Source organism: Myotis nattereri (genome assembly GCF_964212035.1).
Source record: "Myotis nattereri genome assembly, chromosome: 12".
In the NCBI taxonomy this organism is placed as follows: Eukaryota; Metazoa; Chordata; class Mammalia; order Chiroptera; family Vespertilionidae; genus Myotis; species Myotis nattereri.
Genome location: NC_138087.1, coordinates 61,099,025 through 61,119,388, shown reverse-complemented (window position 1 = coordinate 61,119,388; position 20,364 = coordinate 61,099,025). Strand labels below are relative to the sequence as shown.

At 37.3% G+C, this 20,364-nt stretch overlaps 1 protein-coding gene across 1 annotated transcript in view; it reads right to left on the bottom strand.

Moving 5' to 3' along the window:
* SLC44A1 (solute carrier family 44 member 1) overlaps positions 1–20,364 on the bottom strand; it is a 66,526-nt gene that overhangs the window by 27,741 nt on the left and 18,421 nt on the right. The window contains exons 3-4 of the mRNA XM_081102991.1: positions 15,684–15,820; positions 7,351–7,441 (exon numbers count right to left, since the gene is read on the bottom strand). Coding sequence (XP_080959117.1) covers positions 7,351–7,441; positions 15,684–15,820 — 228 coding nt within the window. The remainder of the gene's footprint in view (positions 1–7,350; positions 7,442–15,683; positions 15,821–20,364) is intronic.

Sequence of the window (20,364 nt, the reverse complement as noted above, 5' to 3'; positions counted from 1 at the left end):
CCATACTGGTAAACTTCATGGAATAATAAGACAATATAACTTTAAAGATCTTGCCTTACCTTAGTTATGCTTCAGTAAAATGTAGCCCAAAATGATGTGACAATTTGACATGAATGTTTATTTGTAAAAATTTGCCTCTTGTGATCAATGGGTGTATCTGTGTATACCTCTAAAATGGTGTTAGTAAAATAGTTTAAGTGAAAGTTGATAACAAAGTTTTGATATTTTGGCAGAAACTGCAGAAAGCTGAAGCATTCTGAGTAATGCCTGTATTAAGGGTATGCAAATCATAGTTTTTTTTCTCACTAAAAGTTGTTTCACTAATGATATACAAAGATATTAAATTACAGAATACTTTTAAATGAGCTGGACTTACATATATTATAAGAAAAAGGATAAAATAGGATTAACTATAAATTCCTAAGCCAATAGAACAGTGCCGCAACCCTTTAATACAGTTCCTCCTGTTGTGGTGACCCCCAACCATAAAATTATTTTTGTTGCTACTTCATAACTGTAATTTTGCTACTGTTATGAATCGTAATGTAAATATCTGATATGCAGGATGTATTTTCATTGTTACAAATTGAACATAATTAAAGCATAGTGATTAATCACAAAACAATATGTAATTATATATGTGTTTTCTGATGGTCGTAGGCGACCCCTGTGAAAGGGTCGTTCGACCCCCAAAGGGGTCGAGACCCACAGGTTGAGAACCGCTGCAATAGAGGCTGATTTAGGGGAAAGAAACCTTTAAACTGGTAACTTTGTTGGGACCTACAACTGTTTTTCATTTTTGTGTGTGTATGTGTGTGGTTGTTTTTTCCTGATGCTGTCTAGATACTATTACTACCAGGTTAATGTCCGCATCTAAGGAAGTCTAACCCTATGTTTAACTAGGCGTGGTTCTCTAGCCTTCAAAACTAAAGTCCTCTCGGGTCCATGATTATATACATTTTCACTTGCCTTATTAACCCATCATCTCTGATGCAGCCTCTGTTTAACTCACTTGCCTCCAACCTTAAACATAAAATAGATCTATGTTAAGGATACTACCGATGTCTTTTTCTCATACTTAATCCCACCAATTTGTTGGCCCTGCTTTCCTGTTTCCCTTTTCCTGTCAGATAACCATAGTGAACTTGATCCCCTGGCCAGAGATGGCTATGCCTACAGCTCCCATATCCTAACAGGATGTTTTTTTTTTTTAATATTTTTATTGATTTCAGAGAGGAAGGGAGAGGGAGAAAGAGATAGAAACATCAATGATGAGAATCACTGATTGGCTGCCTCCTGCATGCCCCCTACTGGGGATTGAGCCCACAACCAGGGCACGTGCCCTGGACCGGAATCGAACTTGGGACCCCTTCAATCCGCAGGCTGATGCTCTCCATCTGCTGAGTCAAACCAGCTAGGGCCTAACAAGATGTTGATGTATTTTTATACTCAAAGAAACACACATCATTTCTAAAGAGAGTGAAGCCTGTGATAAAAGGAAGAAACCTGGACTTGGGTTCAAAAGCCCTGGGCGATTCTCCTAACATGACAGAGCTGCACATCACTCCGCCTCTCTTTCTCAGTTTTTCCATCTGTGAGGTGAAAAGGTAGGAATAAGTCCTCTGTCTTTTCTGATATGAATAGTAATAACAATAATATTATGCCTACCCAGAAATGAATGAATGATTCTAAGTTCACAGAAGCAGCAAGCTCAGTATCTTTAGTATGTTTCTGCTTTTCAGACTTAGAATGAGAACAGATTATTTGAAAAGGGAAGGGTTCTTCTGTTAAAATTCAAATCCTTCATTTTTTTTAAAGAGGAAAGACTGAATAATACCTGCTCTGAACTTACCCTTTCTCATCATCTTTATAATGTATATAAACACACGGCAACTGAAGAGGGTACTCTTACATGTATCCCTCAAAGAAATGAAGCACAATAACAATAGCCCTTGGCCTTATCATTCAATCTATGTCAGTTAAGGAAAAAAATCCTGACAGCTCTAAATTTGAAGGTTATAAAATTAGCACAAGCTGATTAACTACATTTTTTAGCTGACGGTCAAAATCTGCTCTCACTGGTACAGAGTAATAGAAATAGAAGGCAAAGGAGAAGATAATATCTGGACAGAGTAGTAAGAAATGAAGTTAAACACAGCTTTAAAGTAAAAAGCATTAGATCCCTTTATATGTCATTCTTTTTTTCACCTCTTCCCCCCAAATAATTCCACCATCCATGAGTGAATGCTTAAATTGTTTCCTTATTTTAAAAACTATATAATCGTGGCATTATGGTTTGTCTTATATTTTACTATTTAAATCCCATGTGATCTAATGAATTTAGGATTAGATGAGTTAGCTGATTTCATCTACCTCTCAGAAAATAATAATTGTGAGAACCTAGTATATGAGACCATTTCTGCTTTAGTGACTAACCTACATGACATATTCTGTGCCTCTTAATTAAGAGGACAAGCATAAAGAATTATATTTGCAGTAAATTTTACTACTTTTCGAAGCCCACAGAACATTGAATCTTTAAGAAGTCAATGTTGTTCCATTAGGAACTGTTGCTGTTTCACATTATTGAAATATTAGTGAACAAGAACAAAATGAATTTATAATGAGTCTTTTAAAGACTTTTAAAAAAATGATCCACTCATAGGAAAATTGTATCTTACCTTGGCAAACCATACTGTCCACTTGCCTTTAAGCCCAGACTATCACAATTAATGAGCTCCCTCAAAGTATGCCTAATATCTCTTCTCCATATGCCTTCAGAAGAGAAGACAGGTGTTGGCATCTCACACAATTATTTTATTAAACTTCAGGTGATAAAACAAAAAACCAAAGCCATAACTCATAGAGGCAGACAATAGACCAGTGGTTACCAGAGGGGAAGGGGTGTGGAGGGAAGGTGAAATGAGTAAACGGGGTCAGTTATACGGTGACAGATGGAAACTAGACTTTGGTGGTAAGCATGATATGATATTCACACAGATGTCGAATTATAATGTTGCATATCTGAAACTTATATAATGTTATAAAGCCAATGTTACCTCAATTAAAAAAAACAACCTCAGGTTGTAAATAAACAATTACACCTGATTTCTAACTAAAAGGTTTATTTAAGAACGAAGAAAAAAATAGAGGATTCTGGCAATATCTCCAAAGCACAGAAAAGGTAGGAAAAGAGTAAGTCAAGAATCTAATGGCAATATGCAATGGTTTTCATACATTTCATTTTTTTCTCTTCTCCCATTCCTGTAGTCTCTCTTTAAAATACAAACAACCCGCCCCCCCCCCCCCCGCACAAAACAACAACAATGAACTGTAGGATAGACTTTATAAGATATTAGATTCAAATTTTGATTCCCAACAATTAGTTGTATGCCCTTGAATAACTCATTTAATCTCTCTTATATTCTATTTCCTCATCTACAAATAGGGACAATATCCTTATAGGCTTTTGTGAGGATTAAATGACATTATACAAATGAGTAGCTTAATATGGTAGCTGGCATACAGGAGTTGATTTATAAATGTTAATTTACCTTGAATAAAAAAAATTACCTTGAATCCTTCACTTTAAAAATAAATAGATAACATTTTTTTTCTTGGCTGTTAGTTTACCATCTCTATATTATGTTATTAATTCCCCATCATCCAGCATCCTTTCTGGTATCCAGAGGTCCCTAAATCAATGTTTGATGAATAAACTGAATTTATGTAATCTGTTCCTACCATTTCGATTTTCTCTCTATCTATACCTCAACCTTTAAACATTGTAAGTGTACAGACTAGCTTGTCTCCTTATTGCTTAACATGTCACCAACAGAGAGTTATGAATTTGAGTAAAATATGATTGCTTTTCTAGGCATTTGTTTTTAAAAGTCAAAAGCACTTCAATATAGCAACCATTTGGCAATTACATGGCACTAGTGTTTTACTGAAAATTAGTTTACAACTGCTTTTCTCTAAAACAGGCACTACCTTTGCTGCAGAAGGTGCCTAGGAAGTTTGGGGGTAAAGGGGGGCGGATTCTAGAGCAGGGATGGGCAAACTTTTTTCTGCCAAGGGCATCTGGATATTTATAACATCATTCACAAAAAATTATCAACTTAAAATTAGCCTGCTATATTTGGTGAAACATTTAATTAACTCATCCCTAATGCCTTGGCAGGGCCAGACCAAATGATTTTGCAGGCCTTATATAGCCCATGGGCTGGACGTTCCCCACCCCTGTTCTAGAGGTTGAGAGAAATAATACTATCAAGCCAAATGCCAAGCACAATAATGGGTGTGTAACACATATAATTGTATTTAATTCTTATAATTCCATGGCAGAGGTATTAAATTCCCATTTCACATGAGGAAACTTTGTTTACAGAGAGATTAAGAGACTTGCTCAAGCTGACCAATAGAACATGGTGACAGAGAATTCACCCCCTGCCCCTCCCCCCCCTCAAAAAAAATCACTTCCAGGCCTATCTGGGCTCAAAGTGCAGCTCTTTCTGTCCCACTAGGGTGCTCCCAGGAGGACAAAAAAGAGATATGAAAGATGCCAGGAGCCATTTGCCTGCATCACAAGTTTGCCTATATATATATATATATATATATATATATATACTAGAGGCCCAGTGCATGACTATGTGCAAGGGTGGGGGTCCCTCAGCCTGGCTGGCGATCTGGGCCAATTGGGGCAGTCTCCCGCCCAGATCAGGGCCCAGGAACCATCAGGGCAAGCAGGCCTGGGGGAGGGGCCGCAGGAGGTTGGCCAGCGGCTTAGCAGTGGGCCAGCGTGGGGCGGCAGTGTGGGTGGTTGGCTGTGGGAATGCACTGACCACCAGGGCGCAGCTCCTGTGTTGAGCGCCTGCCCCCTGGTGGTCAGTGTGCATCATAGCGACTGGTCAACTGGTCGTTCAGTCCTTCGGTTGCTTAGGCTTTTATATATATAGATATATTCAGCATGTACAAAAACAGTCCCTAATTTTTTTAAGGATAGAGTTTCTTGGGGACAGAGACTAGATCTTAGTCGACTTTTTAGATTTGGTATCTAATATTATTGTGGAACAAGGTAGCGTCCCAAGTGTTTTATTAAAACCAATTTATTCTGTTTTCTGATCCTTTCGCCTTACTTGCCAAATAGTAAATAATAATATTTATAATTTACCTTCCTCCTATCAACTATTTCTTCTCCTCTGTTTTCTAATAGGCTGAGTTCAGACAAAAGTGGTAAGACACTTAGATTATAAGGGTCTTTAAATAAAGGATAAACATATTATATAGTCAGTTTTCAGATGGTATAAGTCAGTGATGGCGAACCTATGACACACGTGTCAGAGGTGACACGCAAACTAGTTTTTTTGGTTGATTTTTCTTTGTTAAATGGCTTTTAAATATATAAAATAAATATCAAAAATATAAGTCTTTGTTTTACTATGCTTGCAAATATCAAAAAATTTCTACATGTGACACAGCACCAGAGTTAAGTTAGGGTTTTTCAAAATGCTGACACGCCGAGCTCAAAAGGTTCGCCATCACTGGTATAAGTTCATCATTGCATCTTGGATTACTGACACATTAGTGGATGACCTTGTTAGAAGCCAAGTCTGTCCATCTCTAAAATCTAAGCCCCTCTTACTACGAGGCTTTGTCTTTTGGGACATGCCCTTAGGATGCTGTATGTGAGATGTGTATGTCTGTGCAGCCAAGATTAAAACACCTCAAATAACCAGAAATAGGCAGCCTCCAACATGGTAGAATCAGAGATCAGAGGTGGAGGAGAATTTGTGGTATGAGCTGCCCCCAACCCATACTGTATAGGAGCAGAGCCCTTTCTCAGATCAATGCTCTCTGGTCATGCTTTTAGAATACATTTAGGGCTTAAAATAGTGACTCTACTCAAAGTATGCATTTAAAACAGGCTTTAACAGTTCAGTAAGATAAAGCTTTTCTTACATTGATAAATTTTCTCCAGAGACTCTATTCAAAGGACCTCTACTTCTTTACTGTGATAGCCTCCCCAATATTCTCAATTTTCACAAATGGAGTCTCCTTACCTATTAGTCTAAGCCCATAATTTGTAGATCCCTTTTATTTAATATCTTTTAAAATAGTCCCTTTATTTTAATGTCCAAAGGCTTAAAATTTTAACATCAATAGCAACCTGACAAGACTAAAAGCTGAAATCAATTTAATGGATATGTCCTTTGTCTACTTTTCAACAGAAAATTTCAAATTCAAGTTAATAACACACAAATTACACCTATAAGCAATCCAAAGGAAAATAGACATGACTGTCAAAATTTTAAGCAATAGCTTGCTATAATATACTGAGATACAATAAAAGTGGTTCAATTCAGTATTCCCAAAGAAGTTGACTCATGTCAGACACTTTTAGTGATACATGCAAAGGTTTTTAAGATCAGACATGTTCCAAATCTTGTATGCCCAATTCTGAGGATATTTTCTACAGTGTTTGAAAATTTATCTTCTTTTTTTTAAAAAAATTTTTTTTATTGATTTCAGAGAAGAAAGGAAGGGAGAGAGAGATAGAAATATCAATAATGAGAGAAAGAATCACTGATTGGCTGCCTCCTGTATTTCCCCCACCAGGGATGAGCCCAGAACCTGGGCATGTGCCCTGACTGGGAATTGAACCCCGATCTCCAGATTCATAGGTCAATGCTCAACCACTGAGCTATACCAGCCTGGCTATCTCCTTTCTTATAAATCTATTTATCAGTATAAATTTTAAAATTTGATTTACTTATAACTACCGTGAGATTATTTCTCATCCTTGTATCCATTATATGCAGTAGGTACTTAATAATAAATGTCTGTTGAATAAGACCTTGGATAAGATATGCAAACAGCCTATAGAAGAGAATGTACCTGAAGGATATAGCCTGAAATAAACTAAGGAGAACAATCACTGCCATATATATTTTTTTAATTTGCAAAATAAATTGAAAAATAATCCTCATAAGTATTTGTAGGATCAATTTCAAAGAATCTTTGGACTGTGAGGCTTGGCTTCTAAGCTTACTGCAGATTTTATGATTCAGCAATTTTGTATACTTAAATATTAAGGCATTAAAAAAAAGGGGGAACCCCCACAAGAAATGTAAAATACCTGATAATAAGAAAAGTTGTTTGCCTGTGTGTTTTTTTTAAGGTGTAAATTAAATGCTATTATTTCCACTACTACTTTTAAATTTTTGATGTAAAAGTACTGGACCTAGACAACTGGTATCATCAAGTGACCCTTTTCTCAGAATAACATACAGCTTACAATCTACTTATGAAAACAAAAGTCACAAGTTAACAAAATACGATAACATTTACCTCGCTGGAACTGGTAGTTTGGGGCAAAGAGAAGACGCTTTTGAAGATGTATATTCAGAAGGCTTTAGCTTGTAGTGACATAGTGCTGAGCCTGTTGAAAGAAAGTTAAATGTTAGCAAACAGAGTCTGAATAAGTTCTCTTATTAAGGCACTTTAATTTTATTTTGTATGTGAATGTTAATTCAACATATATAACTTTCAAACATTATATAATCAAAAAGAATCTGATTTGGTCTATGGTATTGGTCCTCCATCATTTAAAACGTTTCTCCTGCAGTAACTTACATACAAATTTTAAGGGTGATAATAAGTACTAGAACTACCTTTATTAAGTGATTGCTGCCTGCCATATGTCAGGATATATGTATATATATATATTTTCTTTTTAAAAAAATAATCAACTGCAATTCTAACTGACCAAACTGCATCCAAGAATGTCTCTAAACAAATGAACCAAAGAAACATGATTAAATTCTCCTGTTGAAGAAGCCAAGACGTTTTGCCAGCCCTACTGCTTCTGAGGATTAGGCCAAGCAGCCCATTCCCAAGGTTGGTTCTGTCCCCCACCCAAGTTTCTCATCTCAAGAGGACGGCTGGGAGTGGAGGTGGGAACGGGGAACCTGTCCCCTCCTCCCATATGCTGGGAACTCTTAGGAAGTTACCGGTGGGGTAAGCCTCTCCTCTCATCCCATAAATATTAATTGTATCTTTTACTATAACCCTATAAGGCAGGTATGTATTATTAAACCCACTTCATAGAGAAGGAAATAGAGGCTAAGAAATAAGGTAAATAACTTGCCCAAAATGCTACAGCTACTAAGCAGTAGAGGTCTAGATCTCTTTGACCACAAAACCCACATTCAATTACATATGCTGCTTCTCTTTCCTATGCTTTCCATTACTATTTAAAATTATTGCACAGAGCACATGCACATTCAGATAATACATTACTTTTTTCTTATTTAAAAGGGAAGAAATGATAATTAAACTGAACAAATTGATTAAACTGGTAAACTGATAAAAGAATCCTCAATTTTCAGATAGTTTAAAACAACTTAAATTCAATCCTAGATTGGTTATGCAACCATCTATTTCTCTGACTATATGGCTAATATATATCTACACAATATAGAAAATTCAGATGAATACAATCCACCAAATTGATAAATATTTTAATAACTTGATAACTTTGTAATATAGCAGCTAAAGTATTGTAAGGCTCATTGTACAATATATATTGTTAACTGAGGAGATTTACACTATAGTCTAATTTTTCCGAGGACCTACAGCTTTATATCATATAAATTTTTCTATTTCATTAGTTGACATTTTTACTAGATTACTAATTTGGTCAAATACTTTATTATTAAATACAAATAGGATTAGCTTTGCATTTATGTTATAGAAAAAATGGACTTTTATAATGTACCACCACAGGAAAAGTGTAAAATGTAATGTGAAGTGAAAATGGTGGATTTTAACACTGAAATAATTTCAGAAACATCATGTAAGGATGTGAGAAGAAACTAGAAGGAAATACAGAAAAAGATTTGTTGGGACAACACAACTGGAAGTGATTTTATTTCATTTATATCTTGTTCTATCAAACAATAAGATTTTAGAAAGCCACAAAACCTGCATTTACTTCAGTAATACTGCCCCCAAACCAGCAACCAACTTGTTAAGTGTTTAAATATGTGGGTTGTAATAGCATACTTACATAAATACATGTACCATCTATTTTATGTAAAGATAATTGAAGAGGTACTTGAAAGTTACAGGGCACTGTTCTTCAAGTTTCTTCATCTTCTTAAGATAGTCTCAATAGGAAACTAAGTTTTTGGAATTATTTTTAAGCATTCTTTTCCATTGTCATGACTACTTAAGTTCGCAAAATATTAAAAACCCACCTCTTCTGAAATTAGTCTTTCCTGTATGAAGATAATGCCACTTGACTCCACTTACAGCAATGGCAAGCAAACATTTCAGATTAATCCCTAAAATAGCTGGGAGTCCTATTATGGAATTGCACATGAAAAAAAAATAGCAACTGTGCCAATAACTGCAGGGCACCCAATGTGATCAACTTCCTGATCTGAATTGTCAACTTACTTCTTTCAGAGTCCAAGATGGAATTGATTTGCACAGTATACAAGGCCCTTAACTAAAACACTTTGTGTCGGAGCGGTCAAACACTGCTCCACCTGAATTCTGGGAACATAATCTCCACCCCCACTCTCTCTCCATTTAAAAAATGAGGTCAGGAGGTGCAACAGAGTTCAGTTTTATAAATACTTTCCTAGGATAATGCTCAAGGAAAGGATAACAGCCTTATATCTGATGGTATTCTGGGACACAGGCCAGTACTAAATAGATCCTGTACTAAATAGATTAAAGGTGAAAGATCTTTACAATGTGCTAGTTGTAACAATCAGAAGAAACCTTATACTGCTTCCTGCTTGAAGGGCTGATGGACAGAGAAGCCTCAATGAAGAATATTAAGACAACCCAATAATGGCAAACATTTTATAGTTGCTGTTTTTCTTTCCATGCTTATTAGCTAATGCATTTTCAGAGAACATTTTTAAGGTAGTATCTATCTTTTTTTAAAAAATAATGGAAGTATAAGCAATATTAGCACAAGAGATTTGGTTATAAGCAGTAAGACAAAGTTTTATTTTCTAATGCAAAGAGTAGGGGAAAAACATACTTGAGTAATGAAAAGTCTAAAACAAGAAACAAAAAGCTTATCTAAACCATACTAGAGGCAATCCATGCAACTCAGCCAATGTTATTCAAATGCCATCAAAATGAATGATCTTAGGAATCTAACGCTTATATATACACATTTATCTCAGTAAACGGTTTCTATAGCTCCCAGAATGTTTAACTACCACAATTTTTCAAATGCCTTATAATATTCAATCATTTATTCTGTAGCTCAATTCACTTATAACTCCCCTAAGAGGTTATGTTTCCATCACCACACTCTAAACATTACAGATGGGGGGAAAAATTAATACTTCCAAGGCCTCATGAACAATCACTAGCAAATTTAGAAGTAGGATTCTTCTAGGCCATAATGCGTCTTCTGTGTCATTTCTAATAATCATAATCAGACAAATATTCAATAAGCTCCTGGGCAAAAGATATATTGTTCCATAGATATCCCAAAACAACGTATTTTTTAAAAATCCAAAACATTTCTATCACCCACTCTCCAAATCTGTTCTGCCTCCTTCCACATATTTTCAATCCTGGTTAATGACTCCATGAAATCCCCAAGATGAAATGTGGAAGTCATCCTTTCTCTTCTTTATCTCCTGTCCTCCCATGCCATTCAAGGTATACAAGATAGTGCCTAGCTGAAGTGGTTCAGTGGTTGAGCGTCAACCCATGATCCAGGATTGATTCCCAGTCAGGGCACATGCCCAGGTTGCAGGCTCGATCCCCAGAAGGGGGCGTGCAGGAGGCAGACGATTAATGATTTTCATCATTGATGTTCCTATCTCTCCCTCTCCCAAGAAGCACCCAGTAACCAGCTGGTGGTGTGATATCAAGCTAACCACTAAGTAGCACATACTAGGCACACAATAAATATCTGCTGAGTCTGAGTGAATGAATTTTTGACATATATGTGCAAGACTTCTATGTACTGTGGAGGATAAAGAGGAGTGTGACTATCTACTGTGATGCAATCTCCTTAAACATGAGGACTACACCTTGTTTTTGTCTCTTTGGCACATACTTAACAAGTACTAATTAATTTTTTGTAGAATGAGGAATTAGTTTAAATTGCATTATCAAATGTAAGAATTTTTCCCACTTTTTAAAAAACTGAATTTACTGGGGTGACTGGTTAATAAAGTTATATAGGTTTCAGGTGTGCAATTCTACAATACATCATCTATATATTGTAATGTGTGTTTATCACCCCAAGTCAAGTCTTCTTCCTCCTTCCTTCACCATTTATTCCCCCTATGCCCTTTTTACCTCTCTTTCCCTCTGGTAATCACCATGCTATTGTCTGTGTCTGATTTTTTTTTTTTACTTAACCCTTTCACCTTTTTAATTTTCCCACTTTTCAACAATCAAGCTTCCCTTGCTGATCTCTGACTTGGAGTCAATCACATCAGTTAATAGGGTTGATTATTTCATTCATTATAACTGATATCAAGTCTAATTTTTTGATTTCAGTGTACCAAAAAAAAAAGAATCCATACTAACTCTGTGGTTTAAATTATATTGTCACTGATTAGTTAATGATAATCAAAAGTATTGTTAATATCCACAAATTTTATCTAAATGGATCACATAACCTTTCAAGATTTTCAACTACAAAGCGATGATCCCCGAGACAGCACCAAGCTGCACGGCTCTGCTCAAAATCTGAACGTGGCCCAAAGGGCAGGTCTCAAAGCTCTCAAGATGTATCCAAACTACGGTACATCGAAGAAGCACTCTTCAATGGGAGTGCTTTCTTACAAGCTATCAACGGGGCGCAAACAAAGGGAAAAGAAAGTTTCTGCCAGTTTCCTACTAGGTTACAGAAAACAAAACATACATTATAAAACAGTTAGATAGGAATAATGCAAAAGGTGATAAGGAATTCCATGTAAAATATTAGCACCCTAACTTAACTACAGGTTATCCTCATCTCCAAACTGTTGTTTAGAATTCAGATTGCAAGTGGAAAGGATAAAATGACATGCAAAGCATCTGGCACAGTGGATGGTACAAAGCAGGTGCCAGTACGTGGTCTGCTCAGACACAACGCAGGGCTTACTAGGATTTATCCACTCAGATTTAGATGCCCATGATAACAACGGGGCCCTGGAGTAAAGTGAAGGGTGGTCTACTGGCCAGAGGTGGTGGTCGGGCAAGAAGTAGCGAAGGGAGAGAGGAGGGGAGAACTGGCGGAACAGGCATTATCTTCCCTTCCCTTCGCCACCTGTCATGGTCTGGCTGGGTTGAGAAGTTAGCAGTGGCGGGAGAAGGATTATTTCCACCCCCTACCATGTACACATTATTTGAGTTTTCAACAATAATGATAATAAAGAGGACAGAAACCTGTTCAATGGAAACTGGAGGGAACGAAAGTTGATGGAATTCATGCTCTGCTGAAAATGAGCTCTCCCCGGCCGGTTGCAGTTTCTCTGTAGGGAATAAGATTAGGAAAGAGGAAGAACAAGAGGGCTTAAAAGAAAAAAAATGGAACGAATAATCACTTGGAGAATATGTGTGAGAGAGATGAATGAATACATAAGATGAATTATTTAAGAGGTGAATAAAAAGAACTGATTTCACAGCAATTCTGGTTAGATTGAAGCTAAACAATTTACCTGCTGGTGGCAACTCACATGGATACAGAATTGAGCAAAGGCTATATAGTACGCTGAGAGAATGGGAAATCAGTAAGTGGCAATAGAGATGAAGAGGGAACTTCAGCTTCGTTCTTTCAGGAAACATTTATGAATAGCTACTATGTTAAGTCCTATATTATGGCTGGGATATTCCGAGATGAAGAGAGTAAGATCCAGCTCCCAGGAAACTCATGCACTACTGAAGAAAGATGATGAAACAAAGAAGTTTATTTCTCAGTCCTTGTGGTATTTGGCAACTTTCACTTTTTAAAACAACTTTTGTTATTTTAATCCCTAGCATCATATATTTGTGATATTTGTATCACATATAAACTATGCACCATAATAATAAAATGCACATTTGTACACTTACCACCCAACGCACATACAAGAATTTATACTTTTATATTCACCTAAATCCTTCTGCTTGCTTTCCAAACTCTGTAATATGAGAGCATATTACATGACCAATCTAATTTCCAGCTATTTCTTCCAAACTTTCTATTCTAGTCAGACATACTGGACAGAATGGTCCACAAATGTAAATGTCTAAGAAAACAGCTCCTCTTTTTATCTAAAAGAAACAAAAATTGAGGAAATATTTTATTTGCCTAATGAATGCATTTCTTACTACAGGAGCCAAGAGCTTTCCTTTATAAATTTTAAATAATTTGCAAAGGTAATAGAAGTTCATATGAATGAATGGTTTCAAGTGCTAAAAAGTACTTCTAAATGTTGTCATGGAAACATAAAATTCCCTGAAAAGGATGTATATAATCTTTTCATTCTGGTAAGACAAATGTTATTTTATCTTACACTTTAAAATAAGGTTTACAATTATCATTTAAAACGAACTGTCATTCTTTCCCTTTCATGAACATTTTAATTGTGGTAAAATACTCATGATAACAATTTACCATATTAACCATGTTTAAGTGTACAGTTCAGTGGTATTAGGTACATTCACATTGTTGTGCAACCATCACCACCATCCATCTCCAAAATTCTTCATTTCTTGCAAAATTCAAACACTTCATGCATAACACAGCAACTTCTCATTCCTCTCTCCCCACCATGGCAACCACCATGCTACTGCTGCATTATTATTATTATTATTATTCCACCAGTGGAATGTAATAGTCTTCTGCCTCAAGTTGCTCTCTACTTTCAGCTCATGTTAATCCCTTGCTCAGAAGTCAGTGGTAAAAATAATAAAATGAAGGTGTATATGTCTTATCCAGGGGAATCATACAGTGTATTTGTCCTTTTGTGGTTGGCTTATTTCACTTAACATAATGTCTTCAAGTTTTATCCATATTGTAGCAAAATACTATTTACCAGGCACTGTTCTACTCATTTTTCATGTATTAACCTCTTCATAACAGCACTGGAGGTAGTTTAGGTACATATATCATTCCTACTTCACAGATGGGGAAACTGAGGCATGGAGAGATCAAGTAACTTGCCCAGGGCCTCCCAGCTTTTAAGTGGAAGGACCAATTTGTGAACCTGGATAATCTACCTCTAGAGCCCACACTCTAACCACTCGATGGCACCACCTTCCAGAGTACACTGTATATGCTCACACTGACTAAGATTTTAGAAAATCCCTTAAGGAGTAACTCATCCCTCCCTAAGAAACCTGATAATGACAAGGCTGATAGTTCTGGCATCAGACTCAGCACATCAACACATCTGAGGATATCACGTGGGAATAGAAAATGAGATCTTCAAGAGTGGTTGATGCCTCTTTATTCAATGCCCACCAAGCAAGTGTCCAGGATTCCCCATGCATCATCTCATTTAATCCTCTCAACAACTTAGGAGGGGGAGCATTATTTTAAATCCATACTTTATTAGATGAGGAGATCTAGGCTCAAAGAGGCTACACCTTCTGTCCCTCCTTACAGAGCCTGTCAGTGACAGAGGCAGAAGTAGAATCCAGATCAAATTAACCACATGCCCTTCCCACTACCTAATGCTGTGGGCATTTAGCAGCGGACAAGAACACCGCCAGTCTATAGAGTTTTTGCCCTCAGAAGTCTAGCATCTCCATCAGATGGACTATGGAGCCAGGCTAGTGTGTATTTAGCTGTGTCCCAAGGCTGTTTCTCCAGCCGGCTAGAAGTTATAGCTGAGTCAACCCTTGTTTGAAGAAACAAGAGCTAGCCTATGCATCTGGGCAGGACTGCGGCAGCTCTGAGGACTCCTACACACTAAATACACACATGAAACCTCATGGAAGTACAAAAACACAGGCTTTGGGGGCTATTATGATGTTACCCTTCACAAAAAGAGGTTAAAAAAATTCTCTAGAGAGAATTTTAATGAGGTTAGAAAACCATGAGAACAGAGCCAGGGTTCAGGAAATGGACTGCTTGTTTTCGCCGCTAATCCCCATATGTTTGACCTCAAAGTTTCTCAAAACTTCATTCTTAGAAAAATGGTTAAGACACAACGTTAAATTAAAAATGCAAAATACAAAATTATATACAACAATACACTGAAAAATGGTGAAACTTTGGTTTTCACTTCATTATCTTTTTTCTGAACTTTTCAAATTTCCTATAATAAATATCTATTACTTAGGAAGGAACACTCCCCTTACCACCCCCCCGCCACCCCAATTTTACCTGGAGTAGTCTAGTAATTCCTAAGTACTCAAATAGGATACATCAAAATCCCCTGAGATATTTGTTAAAAATATAAATTTTCAGTGTCCAAAGACCTACTCAGTCAGAATTTCCTGGGTGAGGCCCAGGACTCTGGAGTTTTAACAAGCTCCCTAGGTGACTATAACCTTTGTGTATCAAGGAAATTCTACAGTACTTTCAGGTCTCTTTTTCTTTTTAAGATTTTTTTGATGACTTTTATTTTTAAACACCAGGCAAACTTACATTAGAAGGAAAAGCATAAAATTTAAGTGAGGATAAGTGACTGGGATGTAGACTCAGATGCCTAAAGTCTCACCATTCATCTCTGCAAACTTCTGAACATCACTCAGGGTTTTCAGCTCTTGTCTTGGACATGCTGCTACGCACAGTGCTTCAGACTTGATCTTCCGGTTGATCAAGTCCAGATTGCACGGATCCAAAAAGAACACATACCTAAAGCATGGAGAAAAATATTGAGATACTATTTCCACAAAATACATTCTGGTTCACTGTGCATCTGACTCAGCCTAAAAGCAAAGAACATCTATTCCATACTCCTCCACAAATTTAATCACAGATGCGGGAACATTTCACAAATCTAATCGCAGATAGGCTTTTTAAAGAAGAATTGCTTATAAATATACTGTTAAAAGCAGAAATGAAAGTAATTGTAGGACTCCTTTTTCATGATCTATTTTTCCAAAATGAAAATTTGTCATGTGTATTTTATAATTAGAAACAATCTATTTTTAAAAATAATTGGTTTTAGTTTTATTTTTTTGTCAAACTTGTGCCCCCCCCCCACAAATTACTGGAATATAGCAATACTGCGATATAACATGAATTGTAGTTTATATGTAAACTTTAGCTAATGAATACATAATTATATATAAAATGTCTAATTATAAAAAACTGGAGGCCTGTTGCACAAAAAGATTCGTGCAATAGGCCTTCCCTCCCCCTGGCTGCTGGCACCGGTTTTCCTCCAGCACCCAGGACCCAGGCCTTCGCCCCGGCTGGAGCCGCCTTCAGTCTTTGCTCCGCCCCTTCGTGCCTACTTATGCAAATTAACCACCATCTTTGTTGGTGGTTAATTTGCATATCTTGCTGATTAGCCAATGGGAGGTGTAGTGAAGGTATGGTCAATTACCATGTTTGTCTATTATTAGATAGGATAATATATACAACTTTAGCTAATGAATATATAATTATAAAAATGCATTATATAATTAAATATATAAAGTTGAATGAAGACTAGAAGGAAATATACGAACATTTTAATGATAGCCATTAATTTTAATTTTCTCTTACTTTTTTAAGAATTCTTATTGTCTAGAAAGAATGAAAATTATTTTTGAATTGATACTATAATAAATATTATTTATTACAAGAGTCCATTTCATCAAAACAAAATAATTCCCAAATTATGTTATCCCTTTTGTATACCGTACATTTATATTTGAAAAAAGGAAAGATTAATCAGAAATTACAAAACAATTTTTTTTTAATGTTTTGAGGTAGAAGAGATGACAAAGATTGCACATGTTATCATTTGCCCAAAGAGACAGTAAGAGCTAAATCTTCTTAACTGAGAGAAGCAAAGCCTAATATTGTGGGTCAAGGGAGGGAGCACAAATAGAAATGCTCTCATGCAAGATTATAGCTGAAGAAACCCCAACCCTGTGTTCAATTCTATTGGGTCCATAGGAAAAGTTAATCATGCATCTGCCAATAGCTTCCCCACACTGTTAAACTCCATCACTATGCAAACTATGACTCAAATCAGGCAATATAACAAAACATAAGAATTAGGTGAGAAAACTGAAAAGCAAAAATATAAAACCAACTGAAACCTATAGAATTCTTCTAACCAATTCACCCTAATAAATGTAATTAAAAATATAAAGTCAATACATATAAAGAAAAAAATTAAATAGAAAAAAACAGTATGTGTGTGGGGGATGGGACTAGAGCAGCCGTGGGCAAACTACGGCCCGTGGGCCGGATCCAGCCCGTTTGAAATGAATAAAACTAAAAAAAAAAAGACCATACCCTTTTATGTAATGATGTTTACTTTGAATTTATATTAGTTCACACAAACACTCCATCCATGCTTTTGTTCCGGCCCTCTGGTCCAGTTTAAGAACCCATTGTGGCCCTCGAGTCAAAAACTTTGCCCACCCCTGGACTAGAGAAACCCCTGCAGGTAGAGTATGCTGAACTGGCACGCTTCTGTAGAGCAGTGGACAGGAGCTGGGGTGGGGTAGTGTGTGTGTGTGTGTGTGTGTGTGTGTGTGTGTGTGTGAAGACGACACATGCAGGCATAGCTACAAACTGTGAAACTAAAATAAATATTTTTTGTGTAACCCTGTTAATGACTCCAATACCATTCATGTTCAATGTAGATAAAAAGGAAAGGAAAGAAGCCAGGCAGAGAGATGTGGTTTGGAAGTGGGACTGCTTCTGTGGCTGATGACGATGAACCAGCACAGAGAAAACTCTGCCAACCGGTGTGTGGAAACAATCGCCCCCTTACTAACTCCCTCTCCACCCTGTGCACCTTACTGAGCACGCCCATGCCTGGGACCCTGTGCAATGAGCCACACAAAGCCAGCCCCTGGCCAGGGAACACACAGATCCTTGAGGAAGGTGTCATAAAACCTTTGAATCATTTACTACCACTATGAATAATACTATTATTTTAACAAAAAAAAATAATAATGGTAGCTAACATTTGTTGAGTACTTACTATGTACTAGACACGTTATTAAACCCTTTACACATATTAACTCATTTATCCTCACAACAACCCTGTTTTATGCTTCTGCATGGGAAGATGGGGGGTGGGCAGTGGAAGTGGGGTGGGGAGAGGTGCACAGTTGTAAGTGATGAGTGATGCCTTGGAAATGCCTGGAGAAATCAGGGGACAGCAGGGTAGCAGGCGTGAGGAAAGGAGAGAAAGCCAGAGGCGTCAGGGTCTGGCTGCTGGGTCAATGACAGTGCCTCTCACAGCCTCCCGAGATCAGATGCCTGATCTGACTGTCCTGCAGGCTTCTGCCCAACCCAAAGCCAAAAGCGCCCTCAGTACATTTCCAGCTTCTTTCATACCTTAAAGTACATCCCCTGGATTGATAAGCCACAGTGACTGGGCAGGAGCCTCATACCTCACCGGGGTCAGACCCACCTGAGCTTGCTTTCTGGTTCTCTTTCTTTCTTTTTTTTTTTTTTTTTTTAAATATATTTTATTGATTTTTTACAGAGAGGAAGGGAGAGAGATAGAGAGTCAGAAACATCGATGAGAGAGAAACATCGATCAGCTGCCTCCTGCACATCTCCCACTGGAGATGTGCCCGCAACCCAGGTACATGCCCTTGACCGGAATCGAACCTGGGACCTTTCAGTCCGCAAGCCGACGCTCTATCCACTGAGCCAAACCGGTTTTGGCTGGTTCTCTTTCTTAACAGTGGTCTGACCTTGGGAAACATATTTACCCTTCTGAGCCTGCGCTTACTTACATGTAAAACTGCCTAGCACCTATCTTACAGGTTGCTGCAATGTTGTTGGCAACGCACACAAAGCACCTAACATGTGTATCTATGCAGCGATCATATCATTGAGAAAACTAACTTTCACAAGTTTGTATTTGATAGCAAGGCACTAAATCCAACACTTTCTGATATGGACACAAAACAGGACTAACTACTAATATTCAATTTCCGTTTGGAAGACAAGTCTGTGTGGGAGTGTTCATGCCATTCGGGTGACTGGCCTTGGCAGGGACCAAGGCGGCCTCCAGAGCTGGTCCAGCACAAGGAAACCAGTGCAGAGGGAGAGAAGAAGTCTACAGTGACCGTAACACTGTAAAATGGACACTGCACATTTTTTAGCCTGGTTTGTAAGAGTCGACTTCAACAGAACTAAAATAGAAATAATTTTAAGTGGTATCCTTAGGAAATACACTCACATACATACATAAACCATTATACTTAAAACCATCACCCACCTCCACAGTCAAAAAACATAGTAAACCTAATTACTTACACATTTCACATATTCAAAGGCACATACATACAACACATGTGTGCACACATCCACCCGATGTTTTGAATTTTTTAAAGGCACTACAATCAGATTCTGTGAACAGTGATGGGATGTTTGGGTGCTGGGAACTGTCACATTCATGACTTTATGTGAGCCTCACAACAACGTTATGAGAGAGAGGCCATCACCATTCCACAAAGACAGAACTGAGACCCCGAGGGGCAGGCTCCACAGCCCAAGAAAGGCAGCAGGTGCCAGAGCAGGAATTAAAATCTAGTCTTTCTGATTCCGAGTTTCATTCTGTTTCTAAACTGCTCTAGTCTCAAAATATTTCCTACGAACAGAATTAATAATTTTAAAACTGTTCTATGTTGACTTTTTTAAAAATTAAATTTATTGGGGTGACATTGGTCAACATAACCTATGCTGACTTTTCATATTGTTTCCAGCATTCTGAAGTTTATCCACTCCATGGCAACATGTTAATAAGTAGTTATATTTTAATGAATTAGTATTTAAGTAAATATTTCAGAATAGGAAAAGTGCTTGCATCAAACAAATTTATGATTCATTAAAACCACACTTTTTTGCATTTTGATTTGAAAATGTCCTTACCCAGGCAAACAAAGTGAACTATATGTGTAGTTTTATTTTTTTGAAATAAAACAAATACCCAACTCTCAAATAACCATGGCATTGGAAGACCAGACTGTTATAACAAATCTACAATGAGTGTTTCTCAACCGAGAGGGCGACGGACCCCAGGTTAGAGGCTGTAAAACGTTCTAGAAAAGTTTCTTAAAACTCTCAGCATACTTTCATTCTGCCTCCAGGAAAAGGGTTGGGAAAGGGATGGGGCATATGAATCTGAAAAAGCATCTCAGGCAACTCTGATTACACACATGCTTTGGCCCCTTTGCCCCGTCCTCTCAGAGGGGGAGACCCACTGTCACAGA